Source organism: Zootoca vivipara, chromosome 1, assembly GCF_965207765.1.
Source record: "Zootoca vivipara chromosome 1, rZooViv2.hap1.1, whole genome shotgun sequence".
Classification (NCBI taxonomy): domain Eukaryota; kingdom Metazoa; phylum Chordata; class Lepidosauria; order Squamata; family Lacertidae; genus Zootoca; species Zootoca vivipara.
In genome coordinates, this window is record NC_142582.1 from 48,852,135 (window position 1) to 48,865,868 (window position 13,734).

At 43.0% G+C, this 13,734-nt stretch overlaps 1 protein-coding gene across 34 annotated transcripts in view; it reads right to left on the minus strand.

Moving 5' to 3' along the window:
* Positions 1–2,089: 2,089 nt before the first annotated feature.
* Positions 2,090–13,734, minus strand: part of TNS1 (tensin 1) — a 310,381-nt gene continuing 298,736 nt past the window's right edge. For 32 of the 34 annotated variants that reach the window (XM_088662779.1, XM_088662729.1, XM_088662773.1 and 29 more), the window contains 7 exons: positions 13,392–13,484; positions 12,773–12,850; positions 11,562–11,633; positions 9,895–10,063; positions 9,409–9,477; positions 8,261–8,293; positions 2,090–5,206 (listed from right to left, as the gene is read on the minus strand). In XM_088662779.1, the coding sequence (XP_088518905.1) occupies positions 5,062–5,206; positions 8,261–8,293; positions 9,409–9,477; positions 9,895–10,063; positions 11,562–11,633; positions 12,773–12,850; positions 13,392–13,484 (659 nt within the window). In that variant the 3' untranslated portion in view covers positions 2,090–5,061. The remainder of the gene's footprint in view (positions 5,207–8,260; positions 8,294–9,408; positions 9,478–9,894; positions 10,064–11,561; positions 11,634–12,772; positions 12,851–13,391; positions 13,485–13,734) is intronic. The other 2 variants (XM_088662877.1, XM_088662884.1) reach the window with 1 other exon arrangement.

A 13,734-nucleotide genomic window follows, 5' to 3' on the forward strand; every position in this document is an offset into this window, starting at 1 on the left:
CTGTGGCCTTTAAATGTTTCTCCAATACATCCAGTTCTAATTACTGAGTACAGGCCATTGGTTTCTTTTGGGTATTGGTCTAGTATGATCCTTATGACTCTGGCCTTATGACTTTCTTAAACTACAAGAAAGATTTAGCAAAACTACAATGCTAGCTCAATGCCCCATGTAGAGTAGCAGTGCAGCCAGTTGCCATAATGCAGAGAGATATTAGGTCATTAATCCTCACAGCTATATTGAGCTGGGTGTCAAATAATAATTGTTGCTGCAAAATATTAAACATCTTTGTCACTGTATGTCAGCTACATAGAGACAAAAAGTGACAGTACTGTCTCTAATGCTGTTTACTTTAAATTTCTTTCACAGGCATTGGGAAGGGATTACTTATTTAAAAATGATTACTTATTTGAAGTTGTATTTAAAGCAAGCAACTGCAGGAACTTTAGGGATGAATTTGGGATTTTTATAACATTTAAAGAACTGGACATGAGGGTATCTGAATGGCTTTGCTCCTGTTCTCTTCTACATCTTACTTTGGCTGATTCACTGCTCAGTTACCTTCCTCAAATCTCAAGTTATATATCAAATTAGTTATCACGACCTAGCTGGTGGAAGGGTGATTTGAGTTTCACAAATTTGCTAGATAAAAACATAATGAACAAAGTACCACTAGTAGACAAGATTTTAAAACAAAGAAAGAAAAACTAAAGAGAGGCAAAGAGGCACATTCACGAAATGTACAGCCAACAGGAAGAGGAAAGTGCATTTCAAACAGGTATCTTTGGCAACATTATGCAGTTCTTTGTGTACGGAGGAGAGTGTTTGTGTGCATGTGTATAAAATATAACACCTTCTATTGAAAGGGTAGTGTTATTACTACATTGCATACATGAGAAAATTTACATTAGACATCAGTCCCAGGCATTGGAAATGAGTTGCTGAGTTTCAGATGGAATAATCTTATCTTGTGCTCTTTAAAAGACATTCAATAAATGGCACAAGTTTTTTGGGGGGTTGCAGCAGCTCCTCCAGCACTTGGGAATTTGGCAGAAAGCAAACTAAACCAGAGACTCTCTCTCCCCTGTGCCACAAACAGGTGAAGAAACTGTGGCTGAGGCAAATTAACACCAACAAACCAACCCAAGGATGACTCACCTAGTGAGCAGCTCACTTACATCCTGGCCAAGTGCATGGGTGGGGGGAGATCAATGGGTAAAGAACATGGCAAACGCAAATATCCCCACAAGGAGATTGCAGAGAAGGAGACAATCTGTTGCCTCTGAAGTTGTGACAGTGTTTTGAAAACTGGTTGCCTTCTCCTTCTCACATATGCCAGGATGTTCCTTCCTGGGTTGGCACTGGCAGTCCATAAAAATGGACCAGAGGTTTCCATCGAGATTGGTCTCCTTTTGATCCCTGCTCTATGGCTCTTAGCACAAATGGAGAGGCACACTGCAAGTTCAGGGAAAGGAAGGAAGGGCAGATAAAAATCATACTCCTCTAACCCAATCAAGATATACATAGAAATTATTGGGTCTGGGGGAACTCTCATTTCTTCTAGCAACTTCTTGTGCCTCTCTGTGCTCTTTTTCACAAGGACTTGGTTAGCTCTGGATTGAGAGCCACCCTGGAGGAGCTGGGGACGTGATCTATGGAAAAACTGTGGTTGATAAATACAACAGTTACTCCTAAATGCAGCTTTTGTCTTGAATGCAAGCTGGAAAAGCAACAAGTTACATAATGTGATTAGCTTTGCCTTTTAAAATAAAGCCATAGTCAGCAAGTATGGCCCAAACACATAGGGATCTTTAAATTTTCCATCTTCAGATAGTGAGTTAGTAAAGGAGCAGTGAGCAGGTCATGGCTGGAAGCAGGTATTCTGACATGCGTGTGCTCGCCATGATGACATATATATGTGACCACAGAAGCCTTATATCGAGGTCACTTCCTTTGAATGGCAAAACAATAATGAACCATAAAGTTTCAATACCGTTCTCTGTGGCAAGACAGCAAATGATGAAGGGGAAGGGTGAGATTGCAAATTTTAATTTTTTGAAAGCAGTGAAAAAAATGAAGTCTGAAAAATAGAGACTTTCAAAAAATATATATATTTATAATATTTATATATATATATCTATAGACACAGTGTTTCTCTAATTGGTTAATGGCAGGGTGAGACAGTTGCAGGTGAGGGAGGGGGAATCATCTTGCTTGAATTTTGCAGAAGGAGGAAATATTTGTAACCTATAAGAGAATAAGCTACCACAGTCTCTGGCATCCCATCTGGATGCGGGTGGGGCAGAGCCTGGACGATGACACCAATAACTGATGCTCCCACTCCATCCAAGGAACCACCTTGATGACAGTCCTTGGATGCAAAACTCATGCTTTATACAGTATCCAGAAATAAATCTCTCTCCACACACTTTCACACATACGCACACCTCTAACCTTTGCGTCACTCAGAAACAAAGTACAAAATTTATACATGTTCACTTGCTCATTTCTAAAAAGGAGGTGGTGGGGATGAGAAAGGCTGTATTGTTGCATTACCCTGTGGCATGATATCAAAATACATTGCTCTTGGGGGGATGGGGTGGAGAGGGATGGACATCTTTTGAAATCTTGCCCATGTCAATAATACTAACCAAATTAGCACTTTTACATACATAACATGGATGGGGAGGGGGGGAATGTAGGAAGATCAGAGGAAGTAAAAGATAGATAAAGCAATATGGCAAAAATAAATACTTTTTGTGTAAATTTCACTTTAAATTTTTTTGATTAGCTTACATTATTTCGTCAGTATATTTCATACATACATACATACATACATACATATATATATATTATATCAAGGCAATGAGAGAGCCACACTCTCTTGGGGAATTTAGGTGACTGCATGACTTGGAGTTCGTATTTTGATTTTTTAGTGAATGTTGCATGGCTTCATGCTGATGTGCCTCATCAACACACAGCCTGTCCCTAAAGATCTTCCCCTGCCATTTCAGGAACCCAGATGGCATTTTAGGGGAACAGACTTTTCATCCACTGTTTTAAATGGGAGGTCCCGGATACCTCTTCAAGGGTATCAGCCCAACCCAATCCGCACTGTGTGTTATGAGTCCTGTTGTGTGTTATCAACAGAGGAGGGTGTGAAGGGCTTACTACCCACATGCTCCTTATCTGTTGACTCAAATTGTTGTCATGCATGCTAGTCTCTTCATAGGTCTTTGACCAATCCCCGTTGGACCAGCTGACACAGCAAGGCAAAAGTGACTCGCTTTCAGCAGGGCCTTGACTCTAGTTTAAGTAGAGGTTGAAGAATTCACAATAAACCCATAGGATTTGACACATGGGAACATCTCTTTGTCCATTCAGCACAAGTGTTCATGTCTGGGATTTGCCAGTGCAGATGATGTGAGAACCTTACACAACAGAAGGCTACTTCCACAACCAAGCAGACGTCTCCTGACAAGTCAACCTTTCCTTGACAAAGATACCCAGAGCCATTAGTTAATAGGCAGCACTTCTGCAGCCCCCCCCCCCATTAGGAGTGACAGAAGTCCTGCTAGTAAAAAGACTAATTTGTGATGTTGGCAGAAAAATACATAATTCCTCTATGGCTGCTGCTACAATACTACCTCATTCACTGTGAAAATGGATATGTAGCGGCTCTGCACAAAAAAAGATTTGCAAGGTAGAAACTGCCTCCCTTTCCACAACAAATGTCAATTGAGGACAACACTGCCAAGTGTCAACTAGTGTGTTGGTGCAAGATCTGATGCCTCCAGAAACAAACACAAAGCCTGAAGAGGCAAAATAATGAATTTTGCTACATATTAATTGTTGAACTCAAATGGATACAGATTAATCAACTATGGCCACTAGTTTTTGGAATAGCTATGGCTGTGCTTAAGTCAAAGCCCACACCAAGCTGGCTCTCCTTGCATCATCATTCCTAGTGGCTTCAAAACAAGATCCCCCTCTCCCCAGTATTGGATCATTCATCTTGCCTTTGCACAATTGAATAATTTCCATGCAAGATACATAATGGCGTGCATGCCTACTGAGAAGGGGTAAGCCTGGTCAGGAAAGGAATGGCATTCCCAAACTGCTGGTATTTAATTTTTTAAGGGGCAAGGGGATCATGGGACAGATTCCCTGTTCAAATGACCTACCATGGGTCTCATTGCATAGAAACCAGAAGATATAATTATGACGTGGCTAGCATGCTCCTTAAACTTAGCTAGGGAAATACTCCCCGCAACTCTGGTATACGAATTATGTGTGCACATGCACTGTGCACATGTATGAAGTGTGGACTTCCTGCCTCTGTAGTAGATCAGGTGCTACTGCTCATGAGGCTTCTCCTCCAGCTGGAGTAATAGAGGCCAATGTTCCTAGAGGAGGGGGAGAATGCAGGGGTCAACCGTTCTGAATAACCATCACATCATTCAGCAAAGCCATGATCTTAACACTGCAGATTTCCACAGATATGTATTGCAACAGGTGCACACTACACAAATGCGCACACACAGGCACACGCACACACGTTCCATACATTCAGCAGTTGGAGAGTTGGGAGCAATTACTTTCAGAAATGGGTACCAATGATTGCTTGTTCGGCATGTTTCTCATTGTGATTCCTGCAGCTCACGTATTCATGATTTTTTAAAAAGTTTGCCTTATTTTCTAAACAAGCAACTACTATATAGTCCTACCCCACAAAGGTTAATAAGATCCGTGCTTTGTTCCTGTGGGGCTGAATTCTCTGATTTCATGCTGATCCAAAAAGCCAAAATTGTCTCCACCTCTTGAACTTGGCAGGGAAAGGCGACGATGTCGGTTCCTTGGTTTCTGCTATGTACGTACGTTTGCTTGGTTTGGGCTTTCCAGCAATTCAGACCTTCCCCCACTCTCCCTCTCTCCCCCCGCCCCCTAAAATTGGTTCACTTCCCTCTTTCGCAACGCACTTCCTCGCACTCCTTCTCGGAACAACTCCAAGTCCTTCTTCAAAATTCAAGGGCAAGAAGCCCCCTTCAGGGGGAAGGCATCGGTTCATCTCTTCTGAGAGGAGCCGAGCATGACCCTGGAGACAAAGTTGACAATGGCGGCAGCTGGTTGGTCGGGGTCCAGCTCAGCAAAGAGGTGGCAGACATTGTCTGTTGTACTGCCTTGTTTCCTGGCCACAAAGCCAAATAGTCTGCAGAGATGACAAAGAAAAAAAATGGGGGGTGGGAGAGAGAGAGGGAGAGGTGTAAGCTAGGGCAGACATGAATAACTACAGCTATTTGTGGAGCAGAGATTGCTACTAAAGTACCCCCCCCATCATATTGGTGTTATTAGATAAGCTATATAAAACATTCAATCTTCTACCAGTGGAACTTGAGACAAAACAAATATATCACATGGAATTGGAGGTGGTGAGGTGTGGCCTTTGGAGAAAGGATGTGGATTTCAATTGCTGTAGCTCCTTTATCTCAGTAAGAACAACATGCTTTGGGTTTGTTTGTTTGTTTGTTTTCAATTTCAACTTTCAAAAGGAAAGTTATAAATACTAGATGAAAGTGGAACAAAATGTGATCCTCCTCCTGTCATTTCTAATTAGAGAAAGAAAAACCCAGACAGCTGGAGATTCTAATAAAAACACCCCTTGCTACAGACAGTACCTAAAATTAGTGGAGCCCATAAGCCCCCAGAGCTTGCTCCAAGCTACTCAGCTAGAGGTAGCATCAGGAGGAGAACGGAAAACATGATCAGAGAGAGGAAGTAGCTCAAATTGGTCACAAAGCTTGGCTTTTAATAGGATTTTTCTCCCCTACTAGAAGTAAAAGGATCATATTCAATAAATCTCTTGTTATGTATGGGCTAGTATCACATCTATAGTACAAAAATCTTTCTCCATTTTTTATTGGAACAAATTATTACTCTGCATTTTTCTACTGCATTTTCCAGTCCTTTTTCTTTTGCTAAACAAAATGGGGAAACTTGGGAGGTTAGAAAAAAGAAGTTTTGGGATGGCAAGAGTCTTTTTCAGACTCTTGTTCTGTCTTCTGCCCTCCACCCCCTTTGGGATCATGTGAAATGTGACCTCAACATGAAGTACTGAACTCCCCAGTGTGAGTTTAGATAAGCTAGACACAGCCAACAGTCCCTAAGAGAGTTGGACATTGGTAGGATAGACCAGTGTTTCTCAACCTTTTTGGGGCCACGGCACACTTGTTCCGTGAAAAAAATCACGAGGCACACCACCTCCATAAGACATACCTCCATGCCCTGTAGAGCGAGACCACCGAGCGCCCCAGCCAGCCAGAGGGGCCTGGAACCGGCTGCTGTTGCTGCTGCTGTAGCAGCAGGGAGCGTGCGGAGCGCCCTGCAGCACCTGGCCTCTACTTTGGGGGGGGGGCGGGCTGCCCGAGGCCTGCCGCCACGGTGCCTGGAACCGGCGGCTGCAGAGCGGAGCGCTCCGAAACGGCGAGCGCTCGGAGCGCCCTGCAGCGCCTGACCTCTTCTTCTTCTTCTTCTTTTTTGGGGGGGCTGCCCAAGGCCGGCGGCTGCAGAGCGGAGCGCTCCAAAGTGCCGAGCGCTCGGAGCGCCCTGCAGCGCCTGGCCTCTTCTCTCTCTCTCTCTCTCTTTTGGGGGGGGGGCTGCCCGAGGCCTGCCGCCTCGGTGCCTGGAACCGGCGGCTGCAGAGTGGAGCACTCCGAAACGGCGAGCACTCGGAGCGCCCTGCAGCGCCTGGCCTCTTTTCTTTTCTTTTTTGCTGCCCAAGGCCGGCGGCTGCAGAGCGGAGCGCTCCGAAGCACCGAGCGCTCGGAGCGCCCTGCAGGGCCTGGCCTCTTCTTCTTCTTCTTTTTTTTGGGGGGGGGCTGCCGAAGGCCGGCGGCTGCAGAGCGGAGCGCTCCAAAGTGCCGAGCGCTCGGAGCGCCCGGCAGCGCCTGGCCTCTTCTCTCTCTTTTTTGGGGGGGGCTGCCCAAGGTCGGCGGCACGTGACAAGGCAGCAAATCGCCCTTCTCGCCGCGGCATGTCCCGGCACACCAGCCAGCGTCTGGCGGCACACTAGTGTACCGCGGAACAGCGGTTGAGAAACGCTGGGATAGACTGCCATCACTGCTTGTAGTTACAGACTGCCATATGCAGCTATTAAACTGAGGAACTGAAGTCAGGGTTGTTTCTGCGGTACCAGTTGACGGAGCAATGCTAAGCATGGTTTTGACAGCACTGAAAACAGATTGAGAGTAAATCTGTCTGAATCAAGGGTCACTCCCCACTCCCTGAAACAGATAGTCCACACTGTCTGTGCTGCTGGATGCACCAACTGAGTGGGAAATGGACATGTGCAGATGCATGCAGCCTGTTGCTGCATATAACTTTTCAACCATGTCCGTTTTGGGGTGGGGGTGGGGACACAACCAGACATTCTCAAATACTTATTATTTAAACACATTCTCTGTTTTATTTTTTAAGTAACATTTCCCAGTGTAAATGAAGTGGAAGTTGACATGTTTTTATTTCATTTCCTTAGGTAAACAATTGAAAAAATCCACGCAACTTCAAGACTTCTTGCGCAACAAAGAATTCAACCAGGGTGGTTTCTGTCAAGATTTCCTCAGAGACTTTAAGAACCTTGTGTTACATTCCCTGAAGGTTTGTATTTCCCCACTTGATCATATCCTAAGTAGCTGACTCCACATCACTTTTTTATATGAATAAGTTGTTTGGAGAAGTCAAAGATGACTTGGTATGGCAATGACACATCCCTCCTTTGGGAACCAAGGGCCATGTGGGCTGGTGTGTATTATGTTTACTGTTTTCCTGGCTAAGAATGGGCTTTGCTGTTTATTCAGGAATGTAGTGGGCATGTCCATAATGGCATGTGGAAACTGGAGTCATGACACTTCATGGGAACGATGGGGAAAACTCAACTCTTGCATAACATAAAAGGCAAGCTGGCCCCTTTGCCTAAAATAAAAACATTTTCTGGAAACAGATTTGGCCTCTTTACATCTCTCTTGGTCTGATGGTTTCTGCTTTAAAGCCTTTTGGACCTCAAAGTTGGGACCAATATGGAAGTTCAGAACAACTCTTCATCTGATCACTCCTCCCAGTTGTGTGAACCACTTTGATCCAAGATAAATTAGGCCAAAGAACCATTCATACATTTCTGTAAGCTTTGGAGAATCAGGTCACTATGAGAAGGGCCTCTGTCCTTTGTAATGGTCTAACACTGAACCTGAAGTTGAATAACAAGACTTACTTTGCAGCACCACCGCTGTCTGACTTAGTCCACCTGAGAATATAAGAACAGCCTTTGGTTAATTTTCACTGGGGGAGGAATCCACAATAATACTAAGGTCCAACCTGTACAGTGGAGTAATTAGAGTGGAGTATGGGGGTAGGGAAGACTGGTAAAGTAACACTTTGACTGAATTGGTGGCTAATCACTTGACCCCTTTCTTCCCTGTTTAAAGCAACAAATAAGTACAGCCAAGAAAGGGGCGTGGGCTCCATCTACCTCCTACTATTATGAGAACCCCCTGTTCCTTATCCCCTTATTCTTCTGAGAAACAATCTGTTGCCAGAATATATTAAGATCTTCAACAGTGTTGAAATTATGAGCTGTTGGGAAAATGTCTCTGAAATACAAGCCCAATATGTTGCTCCAGTGCCTCCACTATTGAACAGCTTTCATAAACAACAATGGGTTACAGTGTGATTTTTGCAGGCCTTCTAGTCAGTCTTGTGGAATCTCATGTCAAAATATTTATGCCAATCAAAGCCCCTGAAACTAGCAGGGATATGATATAGCTAAATGGTCCAGTAAATGGCAGGAGCTGGGACCGAGCAATGGGAGCTCACACCATCACGGGGATTCGAACCACCGACTTTCTGATCGACAAGCCCTAGGCTCTGTGGTTTAACCCACAGCGCCACCCACGTCCCCAGCTATGGGCTATTGCTCCTTTAAAAGGTTCTTAGTCTGATTAGGAGTTCCTTAAGATATGCAAACCAGGCACTGTTCAAGGTACAGTCACATACAGAGATGAAAGGGCTCTTTTTGGTGCCTATCCTGTTAGATTTTCAGAGCCAGGCTCTTGAACTTTAATGGGGTTAATGGGTGGTTTATTTTACTCCTGCCTTCTCTAGTTTATTGCTCATTTCACTGCTTATTTTTTTTTAAAAAAAATACTGCTAAAATGTTGAATTTTAGCTGCTTATTATTAGGCACCTTGCAAGCTTACACTGAAAAGTAACAGTAAAAGTCTTTAAATAGATAGATAAGGTGGGATAGAAAACAGAAAGTCATTTTCCCCCACCCCATCTTTGCTATGATATATCTGCCTATAAATACTTTTGTGATTTGAATCTGTTTAATCACAAAAAAACTAAAACCCTGCCACTTACTTTCTCTCCTGTGGGTCCACATCACAGAAGGTGACACTGATGATGGGGTAATGTCGTCTGAAGAACAGCCTGAAACAGAAACAGAAATATGAACATGAGTAAGTGACATAGTTAAAAGAAATGATAGTGGATGAATGCTGCTGGGCCCATCCATACAAATGACCAAACAACCCCAAGGTAATCAGTACCATCCTATTACATGAGTTCTGCATCAGTCATTTACAAGGCTAATGGAACACTGACCAGCAGGGATGTATTAAATGCAAAATATCCTGAGCTTTATTTGATGCCTACTAGCCAATTATGACAAAACAGAAGTTTGAAATGGGTTAATATATCAGTGCCACTGCTGAGGGCATTATTTGTGAAGCAGAGAGTAACTTGGGGAACTTCTCACTAACGCAACCAGATAATGGGTGTAAAAAGACAGCCTTTATTTCGAAGCCCACAGATCACCCTTAGTCCCAGACCATATTTGGCTCTTACTTCCTCTGGTTGTCTGTTAAGGTGATTCCTTGCGTTGAAACTTTGAAGTGGACAATAGTAGCAGATGGTGGGGTGTCAGCAGCCAGCGTCTCAGTGATAGCTTTGGCAATGGCCTGTGGACCTGTTAATGATTCCATCTCCACCGAGTTGATAAAGAGCACATTGCAGGCTGGAGGGGGGGGGGAACAGTGGCACACACATCAATAGGATGGCACAATGCAGGGTACACAAAGGCTAAAGCAGGCTCAATCCTGCTGCTGCTGCCTGGACTATAATGAGGAAAACTTGTCTTTGTGGTCTATTTGCTGTCTGCTCATAAGAGCTTTCCCCAATGATTGTGGACTATGTTAGGGAAATGTGGATCTGTATCTGACTGTCTTTTTGCAAGAAGTCAAACAAGTTTACCATTTCAGTAATCGGAGAGCCTAGAGTCTGTTGCTCCCAATGGCAGAAACCACAATAAAAAGTTGAGAAGTGATTAAGCTACATCAATATGCAGTATAATTTCCCCAATTTATGCAATATCCAAGTGCTGTTTATCTCAGAAGCTGAAAAGTTGCACATAGATCAGTTTAAGCAGCCTAGCTGTGGGCAGGGTTGCACCAAATCAACTTTATCTGCACACTCCAGCAATCCCCCCATTGGCCACTTTCAAATGCCATGGACCAATTGTTCAACTACAGCCTTAGCTGATGACTGGCAAATTGCTGGCTGTGGCTGGTGGGAACTGAAGTTTGACAAGATCTGGAGATCCATGGCTTAGCCAAGCCTACCATGAACCCTTCCACTGCCCACAATCTTTATTCCAGTTCCTTATTTTGCTGGGACCACTGTAATCTTGGAAATAAATAAGCTAGTCAGAGCTTTTCTCCTGATGGATAATTTCCACGCAAGGCTTCCACTGGTCAAAATAAGCAGATAATATCAACACTTTGTGCTCTAACACAATTTTCTAATAACATTAGGGACAATTGCTTTGTTTTCATATGATAACAACAACAAAACAAAAACAGGAAAATTATAGAAAGCTGAGTTTAGTTTTGCCCAGGCAACTCACAGCCAATCATAGATTGCTTGCTAGTATCTCTGAAGAACGTGACTGATAGTTAAAGCTGGTAAGAAAAACCCAGCAAAACTGTTTTAAACTAAAATTTCAAAAGCAAATTTTAAATTAAATATTTTAAAAGTACAGTGAAATTACAATAACATACTACAAGACCTTAAAACATTATGCAATTATGAATGCTCCCAGTGTACCTGTAATGCTCAGGCAAAAACGTTATCAGTTTTAACTTGAAACTCTAACTAGCAAAATGCAGAAGATCACTGCTATGTAAAGCCCAATTACTTATGTAAAAGTTCCATTGAAACCTCTCTTGGAAGAGAAGGCTGATTTTTTTTACTGCTACAGGTACAAGGAACTGCAGGGCTTAAAATGTATGGTGAAGTAACAAAAGGGCCGTGTATGTGTGTACAGAGCTTGCTCTGAGTACTACCAAGTTAAGTAGAAAGATTATTTTTAAACATTTTCATGCAGTGCTGCTCAGTAAATTCCAGAGACTGTATTCAACGGAGCTTTATTCCCAGACAAGGTTGGGGAGGTTTCATTTCAGTAAAAGGGTTCCAAACTGGTTGAAATGTTTCCCCTTTCTATCTGAGCTACTCACCTGCTCCCTGTTTGAGCAAGTCTGTTGCTGAGTTGCTCGATGTGGTTGTCTCTTTTGTTTCATCCATGGGATCTTACAAAAAAAAGGAAGGGAAGTTTTTGGCCATCTGCAAGAGCTCTTTCTAAGACCACATGCTCAAGTCCATTTAACACATCCATGTTACCTTGCTGTACCCACAACTGAAGTGTCACAAGGGGTACAGGTTGACTTCCCATTAACAATTCTAGCAATACATTTTTATGTATGGAGAAAATATTCTCTCTCATCTTCATATTTTTGTAAACAGAACCAGCAGGAGGTAGCCAACTAAATTAAAGCAGGAAGGATTATGTTGAATTTATGAAAAATGAACATACGGTCAGTGCCTTTTACAGAGTTTGTCCCTCTGCATGACTCCCAGGGGACAATCACACACAGAGATAGAGAAATACAGTGTTGTTGCTCGCTAATCTCACTGCTACCTAAATTGTTTTCAGTGAAACATGTTGGCGACAGAATTTGTTATGTTTATGCAAGGTCCTTATGATTTCTTATTCTTTATAAAACTGAACATTCTCTTTTCTCCTGCTCCCTCAGTGTAAGCATAGGGATGGGGGAGGAATCTTGGATTTGATCTGTATCACATCATGAGTCCACTTTAAAATCTGCAATATGGCAGATTCCTTTATTAGATAGACCAAGGTTTCCAGTACTGCCTCCGCCCCCCTCCCCATTTTCAAAATCCTTTCCCAAAGCTCCAGAGAGTCTTCCAGCCACACACAGTGCGAGCAGCTACTGTGCAGCGGGTTCTTGCCATTGCAAACTTTTGAATAGATCTGGGGAGCAACTGAACTTGAGGATATTCCATAACTCTCAGGGGGGCTTTTACAGCAAAAGCATGGCTCCCCCCAAGTAAACACTTTTATTAAATATAAGCATTCTCCTGCTCCCTTCGTGTAAGTTGTGCATTTATGACTCCTGTAATCATCTCATTCAAGGCTCCTGTTTTCAGACATGCAGTATTTCAACCCTAAAACTCATAAGGCGGGTGGGTCTGCAGGGAAAGGTTCTAGAACTTCTAATTTGGTCATTTGTATCAAACCGGGGGGGGGGGGGAGTGACTCTTCTTTTGAGAACTTTTGAACACACACACACTCCTGATGAATAAACTGTGGTGTTCTCTCCATGCACTCTGCTCCTGGTGCCCACAAGTGCTTTTCACATTTCTTTACCTCGATCCGGAATGACCAGCTTGCAGGGCAAGGCCAGAGGCATGATGGAGTGCTGGTACACGAGAGCTGACAAGCAACCTGGGCAAGAGAACAGGGAAATATGAAAAAAGTTAAAGATACCTGCTAGTGCAATTTGGTGGCACTCAGTTTCTGCTGCTGCATTCTGACGTTATGCTATGTTCACCCTCATTGGATACTTAGCTGTCTAAATATCTGAATGTCCAGGGTCAAATTCTGAAACCTGTTGCTGAGATTACTTTTGAATCTGAGACATGCTCTCTCTATATATAATTTGCAAAAGCTTATTGTATATAATAAAAAATTAATCAATCAATACAGCACAATAAGTTATTATTAAGAAACATATATCAATAAAATTATCATTATGCATCTTGGTTTTTGTTATATCCATTTCTCCCTACTGCCAGAAGTCCTCAATATATATATAATATTGTTTTTTCACCACAGCCTCCACAAGAGGGCGGAATTGGGCAGAACATTTATCTTCAATAAGACACAAGAGAATGGGATGGGACCAGGCAGTTCTATTTATGAAAAGCAGAGGGCAGGAAAAGTTTATACAAAGTATTTCTAATTCATTTTTAAAGTAGGCACTTACCAAAATTTGGTTCATTGGGGCATCCTTTTAGTTTCACACCTTTAGGGCTGGTTTCTATCAGGAAGTGCCTAACCAGCTCATTGGTGAGATCTCCTGTTGGGACAAATCAGGATTTCAGTGCAAGTTCTGAAAGCTTCTTTCAAGCCATAACACTCTGATTTAGGATATGGTGGGCCATAAACCATGCTGCCCTTCATTGGCAAGCAAGAGGAAATTATAACAATGTACCTTCTCAGTTATAGTGACTTATTTACTCTACATTACATGCTAGAAATGGTCATATATGAAGCAATGAAAGCAGGTTATCAGCATCACTATTTATGGCAGAAGAAACTCAAGGCCC